At 32.7% G+C, this 17904-nt stretch overlaps 1 protein-coding gene across 2 annotated transcripts; it reads right to left on the reverse strand.

The window, feature by feature from the left end:
• Positions 1-1983: 1983 nt before the first annotated feature.
• LOC143083591 (glutathione hydrolase 1 proenzyme-like) lies at positions 1984-15490 on the reverse strand. Of its 2 annotated transcripts, none has more exons than XM_076259856.1 (14): positions 15425-15490; positions 13859-13893; positions 11825-12070; positions 10676-10773; positions 10259-10375; positions 8582-8786; positions 8027-8187; positions 7297-7443; positions 6928-7067; positions 4795-4982; positions 4213-4312; positions 3377-3520; positions 2815-2928; positions 1984-2353 (listed from the first exon to the last, which is right to left on the reverse strand). In XM_076259856.1, the coding sequence occupies exons 2-14, from the start codon at positions 13879-13881 to the stop codon at positions 2174-2176; spliced, it is 1863 nt and encodes a 620-aa protein (XP_076115971.1). In that variant the 5' UTR covers positions 13882-13893; positions 15425-15490; the 3' UTR covers positions 1984-2173. The 2 variants fall into 2 exon arrangements, with proteins under 2 accessions (XP_076115971.1, XP_076115970.1); XM_076259855.1 differs by lacking the exon at positions 15425-15490 and adding an exon at positions 14720-14792.
• Between the last annotated feature and the right edge of the window lie 2414 nt (positions 15491-17904).

Consider the following 17904-nt stretch of genomic DNA (forward strand, 5'->3'; position numbering starts at 1 on the left):
TGTGGTTTTCCTTGTTATATTTATTTATCCCCTCGACATAGTATTTTTCCGTTCCCTTAATCTGGTGTGTTTGTTCTTGGTAACATAAATGCTCAGTTATTGTTCAAAGCAACATACATTCATGATTTTTTTTATATATCCTAACAAAGAGAGGCGAAGTGATATTCAAACTTATAAGTAGAAAACAAACAGATGCGGTTTGGCCATTGCTAATTATTAAAAGAGGGACGAAAGATACCAAAGGGACAGTCAAACTCATAAATCTAAAACAAACTGACAACGCCATGGCTAAAAATGAAAAAGACAAACAGAAAAACAATAGTACACATGACACAACATAGAAAACTAAAGAATAAACAACACGAACCCCACCAAAAACTAGGTGTGATCTCAGGTGCTCCGGAAGGGTAAGCAGATCCTGCTCCACATGCGGCACCCGTCGTGTTGCTTATGTGATAACAAATCCGGTAAATAGTCTAATTCGGAAGGTCACATTCAGGAAAGGGAAGGGGATTGTAGTTACGACGTAAGGAACATATCCGATATCATTTGTGATACGGTTATTCCATAACGGTCAACCAACTCGTGATGGCGTCCGTAAAATTTACGAAGGGATGATTTCAACTTCACCATTTGGAACTCTTGGTTTAATAGCTTCCTTGTGAGCACCAACCCTCTATCAAGAAAATCATGATAGGAAATGCAAGCACGGGAATATCGTATCAATTGGGAGATATATACCCCGTATATGCAGGTGCTGCTGGAATGTTGCTACTTAGAAATGGAAAGTTCACAATTGGAAAGCTGAAATCATCTCTTTTGTCGTAAAGTTTTGTTTTCAACCGACCCTCATTGTCAATTTCTAGATGTAAGTCAAGATATGAGGCCGACTTAACTGTATTGTAGTATCCTTTATCTCTAGCTCGATTGGATAGATGCGTTCCACATAGTCACCAAATTTTGAATTATTTAGTGAAAGAACATCATCTATATAGCGAAACGTAGAGTTAAAGGATAGTGCTAACTTCTTATTTTTCTTCCTAAGAAGTTCCTGCATGAAGTCAGCCTCATAATAAGAAAGAAACAAGTCGGCAAGTAGAGGGGCACAGTTTGTTCCCATTGGAATGCCGACAATATGTTGAAAAACACGTCCTCCGAACGTAACAAATATGTTGTCAATCATGAAATCAAGCATCTTGATAATATCAGTTTCAGAAAATTTTTTGTTCGAATCAGAGTGATCCTTTACAAAGTAGGATTTATCCCTCCCTAAGACAAGATACTTTTATCTACGTTGGCCATTTTTTTTACGAATCAAAGCTATACCAACTATTTCAATTTGTCTTTTAGTTTGGAATGTGGAATACTAGTGTACAGAATAAAAAAGTCAAATGTTTTAATACTGTTACAAGATGAAAGAGTTAGATTGTATGTACTCTAAAAGATCTTTGGAATTTTTAAGTATCCACATCTGATTCACGCCCCCTCTAGAATATGCAGTTTCACAATAACTTTGAAGCCCGTCTTTGATTGCTGATAAAATAGATGTTAATAATTTAGAAAGAGGTTTCGTGGAGCACTTGGAAGACCCAGCAATATACCGTTGTTTGTAAGGACACTTATGTAGTTTAGGTATCCAATACAGTGATGGCAGATCCAGTTCTTCATCTTTGGTTGAAATTCCAAAGGAACACAAAAGTTCGTACTTTCTATATCATTTGTTATCTGGCAGAGAGGTATTAGCAAGCATACCGGAGAGTTGTCTCATTAGCAAGAATATCCCACCTGATCATTTTTATATTGACAAAGCAAAACCAACGAAAAGACAAACAACAGTACACAAAACTAAACTTGGAAAACCAATTACTGAGCAACACGAACTTAACAAAAACAATTGGGACTAATATCAGATTATCCGAAAGGGGGAGAAATAATATGTAATTTCCAAGTGCATATAAGCATGATAAACTTCAACATCAACTGTGACAATTTACAACAATTTTTATCAAAATAATGCAAGTTCATTATAAACCTAACTCATGGCACCATCATTAAACGTCCCTGAATTCAACAACAGTTTCTGGATACACTTTATAGTTCTGGGACTAAGGATTATCTCAACACTAAGATATTGTTTTAAGAATGTTGCTTGTTATGTAATATGCAGCCAGTATCACATATAAACATCTTCTTCCGTAGTGTAAAACATTGCTTTCCCCGGAAATTTTCTTTCATCAGAAAACCCATTTATCTCCCCTGTGCGCATGTTTCTCGATACAGCTTGAACAACCGACATAAAAGTGTCTTTTATCTTCAACTCATGGCCATACTTCTTCAATTCTTCTAAAATGTCCTGTAATTGAAAACAGCTGTGTTTAGAAATATACAATTGAAAAGCAAAATCTGGCCTATCTTTCAAATATGTCTGTATTCGTTGTATTGACAAGCTAATAGAAGTACGTTTTCGAAAATGTATAAAAGAAAGTGCTATACAAACTTATAACAATATATCAGTCAATACGTATAACAATATATATATTGTCAACGCAACACTATAACACCGACATCATACGCATGGTTTCCCTGTGATTTAAAGGCCTCTTAATTCGAACAGATCTACTTGAAAACTTTATAATTAGAAAGGCTTTACAAATTATGTAATTGTGTAGGTTACCGTCGCTTCTACTAGGTGAACTTGATTAGTGTTTAGCGTTATATACATCGTGGAACACATTGTATACAAATTTTCCTTGAAATTAAGTGTATACAAAAATGTAAAAACTTATTTATAACGTTATAAAAAATAGGTCTCACCTGTGGATATCCAAACTCATAGACTAAAAAATTGGGGTCAAGTTGATGATGAAGTCGCTTTTCCCGGACTGCATCCTCTATGTCCTGTCCCATCCATAAATTTCTAACAGCTATCTACATAAAAAAAAACCAAATTGCATATTCAGTAACGTATTTTGTAATTAATTGTCTTCATGGTGATTTTATGATCAGATATTGAAAGTTTTAGTTCCATAAATAAACCACTTCTTGATATAACAGTTTTAATGTCATTTATAGCTTGCTGTTCGGTGTGAGCCACGATTGCGTGTTAAAGGCCGTAATTTGGTCTATAATTGTTAATTTTTTTATATAATTGTGAGTGACTAGGATGAAAAATTGTCTCACTGGCACTTATACCACATCTTTTTTTTCTAGTGTCATTGCAAGCTGGTATCAACATTTAGTATTTTCTTCGTAATAATTATGGCTGAATCTATTTCATGCATGTACGAGAACAGAATCCTGGATAGATAGACAGCATGTAAAACAACCCTATAATATATTATGTTAAATGGAAATGCTTATTATTCATGAAATTAACCTGTATATTTGTTGTTGTTATTCGAGATCCTCCTGCATTTCCGATAATCATTCTTACACTTCCGGTTTTCTTGTCAACAAAAATGGCTGGCGCCATGGAAGACAGAGGTCGTTTTCCTGCTTGAACTTTATTTGGAACTGTAGCCTATAAATATAATGTAACGTTAATCTACCAAGTAAAAATAAGTATGGTTCGCTACATTGAAGACTTGTTAGTGACCTTCTGCTGTTGTTTTTTCTATGGTCGAGTTGTTGTCTCTTTGACATATTCCCCATTTCCATTCTCAATTTTATTAGTGAGAACTGAAGTCAGAAAAATACGTTTAAAAAAATCTATTTATATTTTAAAACATAATCTAACTTTAAATTTGAAACATTATGATATCGGATTTATTTCAAGTGACACTGGATTCCGGTCTAATATAACCTTCATCATGATATACGAAGGACAAGATATCTAAGTGCATGTCAATATGCACAAAAAACACAAGGGGTCGTTTTTTTAAAAAAATCTTAGTTTCAACTTTGCCTGCATGATCAGTAATTAAGGGAACGGCCATTAAAAAAACTTTAAAAACTGAACTCCAAGATTTAAATTGGCCTGCATGTTGTTTGATCTGAACAAGAACAAAGAATCGTTGATTTGACCACATCATAAAAATTTGGTAAACTTTATATGATCAATAGTTAATTGATGTCTATTTATGTTATTAAGTTCAGGAACACACAGACTAACGTTGAGCGGAAATATTCAAGAGATCGCATTGTAACTTGATTCAAAGTGACCATTTTCAATCAGCAGTGATAGTAGTTCCATATGAAACTTATAATAAATACCTTCAGTCCGAAGAGATTGCTGTCATCAAACAAAGAGAAATCGGCCATCTCGTTGTTCCATATTATTCCAGTGGACTCCGAAACCGTTAAAGATCCGAAACTAATAAAGAAAAACGTGTGTAAACTTATCTATCTGATTCAAGAAATGCTATTCAGGAGGTAAAAAAAAGACATGCAAGTCAAAAAGATTTTTTGATATGCAAAGGTCTATAGTCTTAAAAATAAATAGAAATTGTAAACAAAAGGTTAATTCATTTTTATGTAAACATTTTAATTATATCGTGATAACTTTAAAAGAGATCCGTGTAATTATATTTGCAAAAATAGTAAAATAAAAAAATACCGAAATCCAATGGAAATTCAAATGGGAAAGTCCCTTAGCCTATGGCGAAATCAAAAGCTAAAACACATAAAAAAAATGGAAAAACAACTGTCTCGTTCCTGACGTTATACAGGCGTTTCTTTGTGGAAAAAATTGTGGCTTAAACCTGGTTTTATAGCTAGCTTGACCTCTGACAATACATCTGTATCTTTGAATTATTGTTTTATTCTTTCAACTACTACTTAAAGTTATAATCTTACTATGTATTAACTGTGCTTGTTACGGATACAGCATCCCCTTCCGGACTTAAAACGCTGACGTGCGCAGTGCCTTGATCATGTGCTGCTTCAGTCGCATTTGAATAGTATTCAATGTCATGTGTTTTAGTCAAATCTATTTTTCCACGTAAGGATGCAGCGAATTCTTCAGATATCATCTTTTCTACAAGCTAAAAATATAAAATTGTTTTTAGTACAATGAAGATTAGGATATAAAACAACAATTAATGAACAATACAGCAGCAAAAAGTACAAAGACATCTGGTGAAATTAAAAGACAATTGTCATACATATATACATATACAGCAATAAATTTTAATAAAATGCATTTCATCATTACTAGGTAGATTCCGGTAAAATCGCAAAACGCATAAAAGATACATTTATATATGGGCCTTTTTCAAAAAATGTGGATTTTCTTGTACAATCAATATTTCTAAAAAAAAGTGTAAATATTTTTATCCAATTTTTAGATACACCATTTAGTTTTTGGTGTGTGTAACAAGTTCCAGCAAATTCAATATGAAATTTAGCTACAGAAATTGCTTCCAGTGGGTTTCAAAGGGTCCAAAAACCCCAAAATTGCTTGTACGAAATTGAAAAACTAGTCTTTTTTAAATGCTGGTTTTAATACCCAGTGGAAATTATTATTTTTCTTTTGTTATTATAAATATATAGGTATCACTGCAGGTATGTATACACAAATACAGGGAATTATTAGATTTTATTAGCATTTTTTTTTACTTTTCATTTCGTACTTAAAAAAATGTCAACTACATAACACAAATGAAATAATGTTGCCAATAAACAACTGATTATATCCCTTGTAACTAAGGAAGTGCTATCTACTTACTCTTCATCCTCTGATGACGTGCTTAAAGTTACAGGATGACATCATTGATTCATTTCCTTATAGATTAGTTTTGGTGAGTACAAATTACTCCGTAATTTTATTCTATGTCAACTTTGTAACGGCAAAAACATTGATAAATTTTGGCATAAATATTTTTTTTTTATATAAATCATTCAAAGTCTATAATACTGACTCTAATTCAATAAAAACCATTTATCTGGTAGTATTAGGGTCAAGAAAAACATCCAAAAACCACAAATAGGTCAACTACATAACAGTCAACTACATAACGCAGTGAATCGTTATGTAGTTGACAAAAAGCGTTATGTAGTTGACAATGCTGAATTAAATTCACTTTAAAAGATGTTTCTAAAAAGTGTTATTTTAACCATGTTAACTGTTTTGAAAAAAGTGTGATGATTTTTATGGAAATATATATCAAGCAAAATGTAAATATTATTAAAAAAAAATTAGGGACCGAAACAAAATCCGTTATGTAGTTGACATATGTCCCATACTTGTTTCTATGTTATTTTTTAAAATATTTTTATTTCAGGCTGTATTGTTGTTAAACTATTCAATTTCATATATATTAAAGTTAAAAATTGAATATTTTTTTGTAGTGTTATTTCACAACTGAAATATCCACATTTTTTGAAAATGACCCATATCAGGCATATATACATGTATATATTTGTTTAGGGGCCAGCTGAAGGACGCCTCTGGGTGCGGGAATGTCTCGCTACATTGAAGACCTGTTAGTGACCTTCTGCTGTTGTTTTTTCTATGGTCGGGTTGTTGTCTCTTTGACACATTCCCCATTTCCATTCTCAATTTTATGTGTACTCCAGACGCGTGTTAAGTCTTCAAAATACCTATCAGTGACGCTGGGATAATAATAAAAAAGGTCAAATAGATAACTGATTATTGATTGTTTTAATGCCACTTTCGGTACTCTTGACTACATCATGGTTTCAAGTTGTATTGGTGCAAGATCCCGGGCTACCAGGAAAAAACAACAGCAGTCGGTAGGAAAACTTGCAACCTTCTAGTCAATTGAGATCGGAGTCGAACACACTTGCTTCCAGCTGAATTTTGACTAAAAACCTCCTTGTTGACATGCCAGAAATCACTTTAAACGAACTGTTTTAACCACCCGGCGACGAAGCTTTTCTAGTGTACATGTCGATGAGACATAGCATTGCTAACATAATCGTTAAATTATACTATCATATGCATCACCAATAAATTAATTCAATTACCTCTTTCACTCCATCTACAAAGTCTTCATCACCAAGTTTAAATCTTTCACCATATGACAATTTGATTGCTTCTATCATTTTATGATACGCTAACGCTTTTGATGGTGTATCTTTCAAATTGTCTTCGTTGATTCCCATGCCTTGTAAGATAAAATAAAAAGAATTAAAGATTGAAATAAAAAAGTCTTGTTTTCATGTTTTTAGCATATGCCTTATTTAAATCAATATGAATATGAACAATGATGGAAAATATTAAATGAAATAATGTATTTCCTAAATCAAAATCTACATACTTATGGTTAAAATTCAAAGACAAGTTTCACATCCATGATACAATGTAAATCGTCACGTGATAAAACAAAGCAATACCTTCAAGTATTTTCATTGTTAGACCCATCACAGGTCCTCCACTTGGGGCGCCATGGGTCAGCAGAATCATATCTCCGAGGTCAACGTTTATTCCAGAACTTTCTTTCACGGAATAGGATTCAAAATCTTCTTTTTGAAATATTCCACCTAAACGTGTAGTAAAAGTAAAATGTCAATAGTTTAAAATACAAGATTGTTCAAATTAGCTTTATTCTATTCATATTACGCTGCCTTTCATTTATTCACGTCGCATTTAGGGGTAAGGATAACATTAAGTTTAGTCACCGTTGTCAGTAATCCAATGATGTTCCTCGAGTTGCCACAGTAATTGTTTACTTCGTATTCATAAAAATAAACCCATTAAAAACGGATATTTCAATGAACAAACAGATTGATTGTCTATATCATTGTAATTGCAACTGTTTAACAGATTAAAGATATATAAATATTGTTTCGTGTTTGTCTTACTCCAGTGGCAAATATTTCATGCATGTTTACAGTAGACCGATAACCAACATCGTTTCTGTTTCAAGGCTATATTTCCTTTTGATAATCCTGTCTTAAACATTTCGCTTAGTATATGCTAGTATATGTTGATAGCTGGCATTTTGATGTTCGTTAACACAAGAAGTTTGAATTTGGTCGCAACATTTAATCATATACAATTATATATACAGGATATATTTACAAACATCATGATATTATACTAAATATCATACTGACAACTGACCTAAATTTTTGATTTCCTGTGCCATAGTTTCTGCGACCTTGCCCTTATACATGTAGTCAGGTCCTACATCTGCTAGCTGTTTGTACGTTTCTGCTAACTTGGGCCATTGGACAAAGCTTCCTTCTGGTAAAATTTGTCCCATCTTATCGCAGAAAATTTCACTGAAAACGTACAGAATATTCGTTTTTCAAATAATTTCATATTTGAACAGAGACAGAGAGACAAGAAAAGAAATCAGTTACATGGTAGCAATCTCAAGTGTATGTTTAATGAAAAATTCATGGAAGTTTTCAGGGTTTATTTTGCCTGGCATATTCCCATTAAAGTTTTTATGACTTTTCCTTATTTTGATTTCGACTATGCTGGTGCAAAGAAAATTGATTTCGCCAATTAGAAATTCGTTAGAGACTTTATCTTTAATTTTTATATCTTGCAGTGTTTTGTCATTTAGATAGGATGTGTTCCAAATGCTACAACAAATGTAATTGCTAAATTTTAAAAAAAAATGAATTATACTAAACTTTTTGGAAATACAATGTATCAAATAAAACATACCCAATCCCCCGTATTTCGCAAACACTGTTATTAGTAGCAGCCATTACGATCTTCATTGCACGTTCTACGGCATGTGAAACGTGGAATCCATTTTCTAGCAGGTTTATCGATGGTTCGAATAATCGTTTCCATGGTAATTTTCCATATCTTTGATGTGCTTTCCAATATGTTGCAATTTCACCGGGAACAGCAATAAACTTTGGACCTGAATAATTAAAGATATAGTATTACAAGATGCTTTTTCGCTTTTAATTTATATACACCCAGTACATTCTTGGTACTAATTAGAGCTTGACACTTGTATAATTTACATTTATGATCACATATATGACTACTATTTTGTGCGCTAAAAATTACAATGCTATTGAGAGAATGCAAAATGTGTTTTGATTGTGTTTGTATTTTAGTTGGTAAAACTTCAAAACATACCGGCCATCCCAATTATAGATTTTTTTTAAATTAATTTCAATATATATATATATATGTCCCTTTAAAAATCCCTATAAATCTATTGAAACTTGAATTGATGGAATAAATCTCAACATAGTTACGTACGTAGTATACAAACCGGAAATACACAAAAAAGTAAAAATAGTATTCGACCTTGCAGATAGTTGTAAAAGTGCATATATGTGTAATTAGTCTAGTATTTAATCCGAATGGACGGTTTGACATACATGTATATATGTTTAGCTGTCAACAATTTTAAAACATTGTTTACTCAATAATACCATCTAATACAACATATATCAACTCGGTCTTGATATATATACCAATAGTACAATGCAATGAAGCTAGTCTAAGGCAGTATTCGAACATCCGAAACAAAGGTCGTTTGAAGGCCAGACAATAGAATGACCTTCGCTGCACCAACATATAGAGTAACACATACAATATCTGCTTAAAGTATTGGATTTTCTGAGAGGGTGATGAACTGTTTTTTTTTCAACAAATTCGATATCATATATACACATCAATTGACGCTGCTTCGTTAGAGATGACATGTTCAATTTGCTAGATATGTATGTCAAAACACAACACCTTGATTCGATTACACGTGTTCATAGCTTGTGATAGCTTATTTACAAATACATACAATACTCTCTTCCACATTCGTTGTGCTATCAACATATTTTGACATTCAGTATTACATTCAGAAACGTTAGAAAATGACATCCTCTTACATAGAGACATGGTCCTAATGTCATAACTACATAAAGATACGTAATTTTCAAGACCCTTATATCTTGCATCGTTACTTTTCCACATATGATGTATGTTTCTTGGGCATTAAACCGTGTCATATATAGTACTTGTTATATGTTTTCACATGATATAAATACTTAGAAGATATGCGGAATGAGTGGCAACGAGACAATTTTACACACACGTCACCATGTTTAAAAGGTTAACAATTATAGACCAAAAAACGTTCTTCAAAACGGAGACTTGGCTCACACCGAACGGCAAAATGACTAGTTTTAAACCATTCAAACATGATAACCAACGGTCTAATATATACATAAAACGAGAAACGAGAAACAGAACCCACATCATCAAACGACGACCACTAAACAGGCTCCTGGTTTAAGACAGGTGTACACAAACGTTTTACAGGCGCCTTGATGTCTTAGCCATGTCCTGTTACATCCTTCAGGTCTAAAGCATGAACCTTACCTATGTACCCAGATTCGTTGGCAAATGTTTCTTGTGAAGAACTTAACGGTGCTGTTTCTCGTCCATCTACCACTAATGTTTTCTTGTTCTGTGCATCATAAATAACCATAAAACAACCTAAAATTAACAAGTTTATCTCTTATTTTTCTTGAAATAATATCTTAAAGTGATACGAACGACACAAAAGTCATTTTGACAATCAAACTAAGAAGTTGATAATAAACTGAAAACACCATGGCAAAAAAGACCAAAGTTAAGTTTCAAAACACGCAAAGTTTCTGTGCTTTTAACATTTGTATATATATATATTTATTATTATAAATATCGAATCTTGGTAATATTGCGAGTGTTTGTTTTACTTTTAAGTTGATTTCCTACACCGTTATAATTTTTTTTACCGAAAATATCATAACATACCTCCACCTATCCCCATGCTATGAGGTGCCATAATACCGTTACATAACAAAGTAGCGACAGTAGCATCGACAGCAGAACCACCATCTACTAGCACGTCCCTGAAAGAAGAAGTATTGAAAATCAAAATGTGATATTAGTACCATATAACCAACTATACTACTTGCTACGACTATGAATTACCGGTGGTGCAACATGCATTTTGCAAAATGGTTTGATTGATTGATGATTGCTTTACTTTCAACAAAAACGGGCTAAATAGTAACGAGGATTCTACTGCTATGCTGTAGCACCTGTTGCTAATCACAGATTATTTAGAGTTCATATAAAAATAGTTTCTGTTTTTAGTATTGTCTGTGAATTTACATATGCATGGACATTAACCATGGTGTGTTTTCGGATTGTTTCTGATTAGTTTTTTTTTGTTGGTTTATTTTTTGGACAACAGATTTCGATATTTTGATATTCCTTATTGTAACACGGTAGCCGCGATACTTATATAGCTTCAAACCCGTGTAGAACGTCACATGCGGGTGTCTATGTTTGACACGGGGTGGCGGTTTTGAAGCGGAGAAAAACGATCAAGGTAAGTTTACGTATAAAATTTTCTTATTTGAGAATTGCTACCACCCAATAATGTATTGCAGTATTTCACGGAAGGAACCGAACCATAATGTATGTCCAGGAAGTAGGAGCAGACGTGTATAGTGTTATGTTCTATCAAACACTTCTCCCTAGTTTTCCGTGTAGCGGATTTTGAGGCTTCATATGCAAGTTTCAGGATAGAAACAACTACTTTTAACATGTGTTACCGTATAAATTTTATAGAAATGAATTTCTATCATGGAATTTAACTAAATGCCAGCTTCTTAGTGTAAAATTATTGGTTTTAAAACTAATCAAAACATATTATGTTACTCGGGGTGTCAGATTTGGCGTCTTAAATGGTATAGGCATTTATTTAACAACAGAATAGGTTTGCATATAATTCGGTCTTTATCTGATACTTAAAATATGGTAGTTCATTTGGTCCACATTGTAGTCTTTTAAGTAAAGTTCATTTTTATTGTTAGAAATAGAAAAAAAGCCAAGATAAGATTTTTAACTCTTGATTCATATTGCATTAATACATCTTTGCGTTTTAATATGTACCTTCCAATTCCGGAACACACTTCGTGATCAGCTACAACTGCTCCCTTTCGTACTGTGATTTTTCTAGGCTGACCGTGGTGGTTTCCTTCTTTGTTCCCAAGGATAGCTGCCAAAATTACCACTATAACAAATGCTAATAGGAGACTGGCTAATAGTCCATAAATTACCCATCGACGCCTCAAAAATCGTAAAACCTTGTTTTTACTTTTTCGTCGATCTTTCTTTGATGGTGTTGATGTTATGAAACTACAAATTTAAAAATAGATGAAAAGGGTTTAGAGTATTGATAAATATTTCTCAGGAGCAATTCCATAATAAAAAACAAATTGAAATTGTATCATCTGATGAACAACTTATATTCACTGCGTATATTGAACTTTATATCAAAATGCTAGTTTCTGCTATAACAAAAAGCTCATGCAACGAGTAAATGTTTTAAATGTTAAACATTCTTATTGTTTAGTGGTTTAATCAATCATAAAATAACAAAACAAAAATCGATAATTTCAAGACAACACTAATATTGTGGTGTTTTTTCAGAAGCCAATCTATTACATTTGTAATTCAATGGTTGTCGTTTGTGCACCTGCATACGGGGTATATATCTCCCAATTGATACGATATTCCCGTGCTTGCATTTCCTATCATGATTTTCTTGATAGAGGGTTGCTGCTCACAAGGAAGCTATTAAACCAAGAGTTCCAAATGGTGAAGTTGAAATCATCCCTTCGTAAATTTTACGGACACCATCACGAGTTGGTTGACCGTTATGGAATAACCGTTTCACAAATGATATCGGATATGTTCCTTACGCCGTAACTACAATCCCCTTCCCTTTCATGAATGTGGCCTACCGAATTAGACTATTTACCGGATTTGTTATCACATAAACAACACGACGGGTGCCGCATGTGGAGAAGGATCTGCTTACCTTTCTGGAGCACCTGAGATCACGCCTAGTTTTTTGGTGGGGTTCGTGTTGTTTATTCTTTAGTTTTCTATGTTGTGTCGTGTGTGTTGTTGTTTGTTTGTCTTTTTCGTTTTTTGCCATGGCGTTGTCAGTTTGTTTTAGATTTATGAGTTTGACTGTCCCTTTGGTATCTTTCGTCCCTCTTTTGTTGCTGCATAGAAATAAATAGTGTGATGGTTGCTGTAATTCATAGCATTCTGTTTTTCTTTTATTGAAATGGACATATATCAGTCTGTAGGTAAAGTGAAATTTGGCACAAATGTATGCATACTTTTTTTGATACACATAATTTTAGGTATTATGAAAACTAGTGATGCAAATGTTGTACTGGCGCAGAATAGTTTGCATTCTTGCATGGCATGTTACGAGTGTATACGAATAAGAAGAGTTGTGGGGGTTACAGGCAATGAAACATTTTCACAAGAATGCATACATTTGTGCAAAATTTTAAAAAAGGAAAACCAACGTTGTGGTCTGTACACAGAAAAGAACTATCAGTGGTATCTTTGTAATAAGTGTAAAACAAAGCTGATTCGTTGTGTTTACTTTAATATTGCTGATTTGGGCGTTTTGTTTTTTTTATTTTGAAAATTCATAACATGTAAAATAATAAGGAAGGATATTCATGTCAGATTTGAGAATGTACATGTAAAACTGGCGAACGCGTTCGTCAGTAGACGATGGCCTTCTGCGGCCGATCCATGTTTTAAAAGTATTAAATCGTGCACATACAGCAATAAATCATGCACATACAGTTATAATAGTGCACATATAGCAATTTATCGTGCACATACAGTAATTAATCGCGCACGTACAGTAATAAATCGTGCTTATAGTATTACGTAATAAATAGCCCATATACAGGAATTAGTGGTGTATGCGATAAATCGTACCAATGAATGGATAGTAAAAGTAAGCGTTATAATTTTACATAAGGATTAAGATACTTTAAAATTAAATGATTTCTAGGTAAAAAAGTATAATATAATTAAATGTATAATTAATTGATGAAATTAACATCATGTACATGTGTTTACATATTTTAGAATGTTAGTCAGACATACCTGCTATCCTCGGCTCCAGTCATGATGTTTGTTACCTGTAAATTAAATGTTATTTCGCCAGGTTAAATCATGTTAGTTTCACGTTTTGTACAACTTGCTTGTGGTTATATTTCTATATATAACTTCCAAAATAACCTGAACTAGAGGTTGTCACTACATCTTTTGTTCATATATATACACTACGTTCAGAGGCACTTGTCTCCGAATTTCTTCCCCTATAATTAGTTATAAGTATAGCGAAAACAATTCTGAGACAAGTGCCACATTGCCATTAACATATAAAAAATAACGGCGAAATAAGAAATATTTTTTCTGGGATGGTCATGATGATGATGATTGATGAATGTATGGATGTTTAACGTTTAGTTAAAAACAGATGCATAAATATTAAAAACGAGAATATGTGAGGGTCTTGAAATGTTTTATGTGATGTGAAATTTAAAAAAAAAATTAATTTGTTTTCAATATGTTACAAATGATAAATAAAAGGACATCCTGGTCCATAATTTTCCCCTAAATAAATGTACTTTTTAATCAGCGTTTGATATGCTCTCTATATGCTCTACTAACTACAATTCCGTATTTAGATAGTTGAATATGTTTTAAACTATTGAAAGAGTAAAATACACCGTGACCTGGTGACGATAGTTTGTGGTTATCTTATTGAACAAGTTTGCATAAATTAAAGAAAGTATACGCACTACTGTAACAATCGTGATATTGAATAAAACTAAATGAGCAGGAATATTTATTTAAAAGTAAACTTTGTCCTTTTGTTTAAGGTGTATAGTTATATCATTGACAATTAAACCACATCTTCTTATGTCTATACATTAAGAGAGCACAATACCCGATACGTACCTAGCAAGCTTGATGTGTCCAACTGCAAGAAATATTCTAACATGCATATTTTCTAGACCTATTTTATAAGATGTGCAAGCCTTAAGGTTTATAAAAGAATAAACAGGTTAATCTGTTTATTATGACTTGAAGACCAGACTATGTATATTTGACATGATTGCGAATCCTCCGGACATGGAAGTTGCAGTACAAGCTATTGTTGAATTGTGTATTTAACTAAAAAAATATTTGCTTTTGGCGCGTACCTTTGACATTTATTACATATTGCAAGACCGGTTAATCTGCTTTTCAATATTTATCAGATATTAAAACTTGATAATTTTTTCAAATATTATTAGTACATGTGTACTAGTATTGCCACCAATAATAAAAATGTATATATATGATTTAATGATTTAATGATTTAATATAACATTTTGTTATAGTAGGTACTGTTTTTTCTTTGTAATAAATTAATTTCTTTTTCACAAATAACAAGGTTTTGTATGCTTTTTTGGTTTAAAAAGATCTGAATATAATTATAGACAAAAGATAAGTTATTGATAGAAGCGTCCTCGCTGTGATATTCATACTCGTGTTCATTTTTCTTTGTTTATATGTACGTTCCGAATAACTAAGCATTAAAAACAGCATTTAACATTCAAAAATAAAAGCTACTTTTGCTGTCGCTAACCCTTATTCAGACTTCAAGTTCAATTAACTTACCCCGGCCAATACGTATACTTTCCGGTCAATTTGAATTTTTCCAGCGTGGTGCAAACACGACAAAAATTGATACCTGACCCTAACTTAGTCAACATTACTAGTTCAAAAGATGACCTAAATAGCACTAGCATACTATTTATTTGAAAGAAATTGATGACAAAATCATTTTTGAGTGAGATAGTGATTTGTTATGTGATACGGTTGTCGTTTATCACCCCACAACAATGTACCTGGTAGCTTTCTTTGTGCCCATTTCACGGTCTAGTTTATGTTTTGTGTGTGTATCAATGCATCTTGAAAATTTGACTGTGATAACAAATTATGTTTTATTTTATTTTGTAAATAGATAAATAATGAAATGAATGAAATAGGATTTTGTATTATTCAAGATTCTTAAAATTTTATTTAAAATAGAAAAAAATAGTTTTAATGCAATTTTCCCTATATTCAGTGGCGGATCCAAGGGGGGGGGGGGATCAGGGGGTTCCTTTTTTGCCGATAAATGCATTCGAATGGGGACATATGGTTGGACCCCCCTTTTTATCCTTTGTTGGAACCCCTTTTTTGAATGGCTGGATCCGCCCCTGATATTTTTTTCTCGTCATAGTTAAAATGGAAACATGATGTGATCTAGTGAATATAAATACTTATATGCTTAAGAGTGTCAATATACTCTTACTTATAAATGGTTTTAAACTAGTTTTCCATTAAATCAATGAATCCGGTAGCTTTCTGTATTTCCATTTCACGCTCTAGTTTACCTTTTGTGTGTGTAGCAATATGCATATTGTACATTTGACTGTGATAAAAATACGCTTGTCAATTTTGTTAAACTATATAGTAATGCATTGATGATATAGATATAATAAAAAGCAAAGTTGATAAATAAATATATTGATATAGAGACATGTGTTCAACTGGGCAAAGTTTTTGTTGCTTTACTTTTTGTCAGCAACTTAAACGGTGCACGTGTACCATGAGTTGTAGTTTATATAGAATGCAAATACAATATCGCAAAGTGATTTCATACTTATTTTTCCTTAAAATCCGACCCCCAGATTTTTTATTAGTATGCTGTTGCCTAAAAAATATCACCAATCGCGAATAAAAAAGGCATGAGTTCATGGGGAATGTTTTTCAAAGGTGCCTGCATGTATATATTGTCAATACTATAACTTTTAGATCTATTCTGACATCTTTAAATTAAACCCGTCTGAAGATGTACAATTTGTCACTCTAAGATAAAAGTTTAGAAAGTGCATCCAATGTATATATGATTATTTTTTTTTCAGATGTGTTACTTCAAGAAACTTTATCCTGCATGGGACTTGTTTTATTTTTTTGTAGCCGATATTTGTTGTTTCAAACTTAAACATAAAAGGTATCAGTTAGGCGTGCTATAAATACGTCGAAAGGAGTAAAATCGCCATCACGTCAACAGAAGTTATATATGCCACAGATACGTGCTCACGTGCAATTTGTCTGAGAAAAGCAGATGAGGTTTGCAATTATTTGTTGTTCTCAAATATAAAATTCATACACAGTACATTCGTTTATTTTTTCCTCGATCACTTCTTGCATATCTAAAATAATTCGTATTGTGATTATTTGCTTTTCTGCATATCATCCAGTAGCAAATATTTCATCCATATCAATATAATAATCATTTAAGTAGGTTCTGAAAAATGGGACTAAGACGATGAGTCCGAAAATGTTAGAAGAGTGTGTATGTTGAGGAATTCTGCATTGTAAAGAACCTGCGTTCCCCTCGAAAAGTATTGCAGAGAGTGCATTCACATAGATATATGATGAGAACATTTAACTCTCCACAAATACTCAAAATTGGATTAAACGTCTCCATTCCGACCAGATTTTATTTTAATACTTTATAACAGCCGTATTTTTCTGGTTATAAACCCTGTAAGTTTGTGAAATACTTGTCACTGTACAAACCAAACTGCTATCTTTTTTTTCTACATAACATAATAGTTTTCAATAGAAATTCTTGGTACTAATAATGGTAGATTTTAATATAAACGTAATCATCACTTTCACTTTTAAAATATAATAGAGAACAAATGGTTTGGGGTATCGATCTATGACACGAAATTAGTTCATGCACATTAAAAAAAACACTTAAAAAGCAAACGTACAGTACTAGAGCTCTTATTGATCCTTATTGCTTCATCAAAAAGTAACAGTGCATACAACACTCAAACAACAAACAGTGCATACACACTCAAACAACAAACAGTGCATACAACACTCAAACAACAAACAGTGCATACAACACTCAAACAACAAACAGTGCATACAACACTCAAACAACAAACAGTGCATACAACACTCAAACAACAAACAGTGCATACAACACTCAAACAACAAACAGTGCATACAACACTCAAACAACAAACAGTGCATACAACACTCAAACAACAAACAGTGCATACAACACTCAAACAACAAACAGTGCATACAAC

Source organism: Mytilus galloprovincialis, chromosome 7 (genome assembly GCF_965363235.1).
Source record: "Mytilus galloprovincialis chromosome 7, xbMytGall1.hap1.1, whole genome shotgun sequence".
In the NCBI taxonomy this organism is placed as follows: domain Eukaryota; kingdom Metazoa; phylum Mollusca; class Bivalvia; order Mytilida; family Mytilidae; genus Mytilus; species Mytilus galloprovincialis.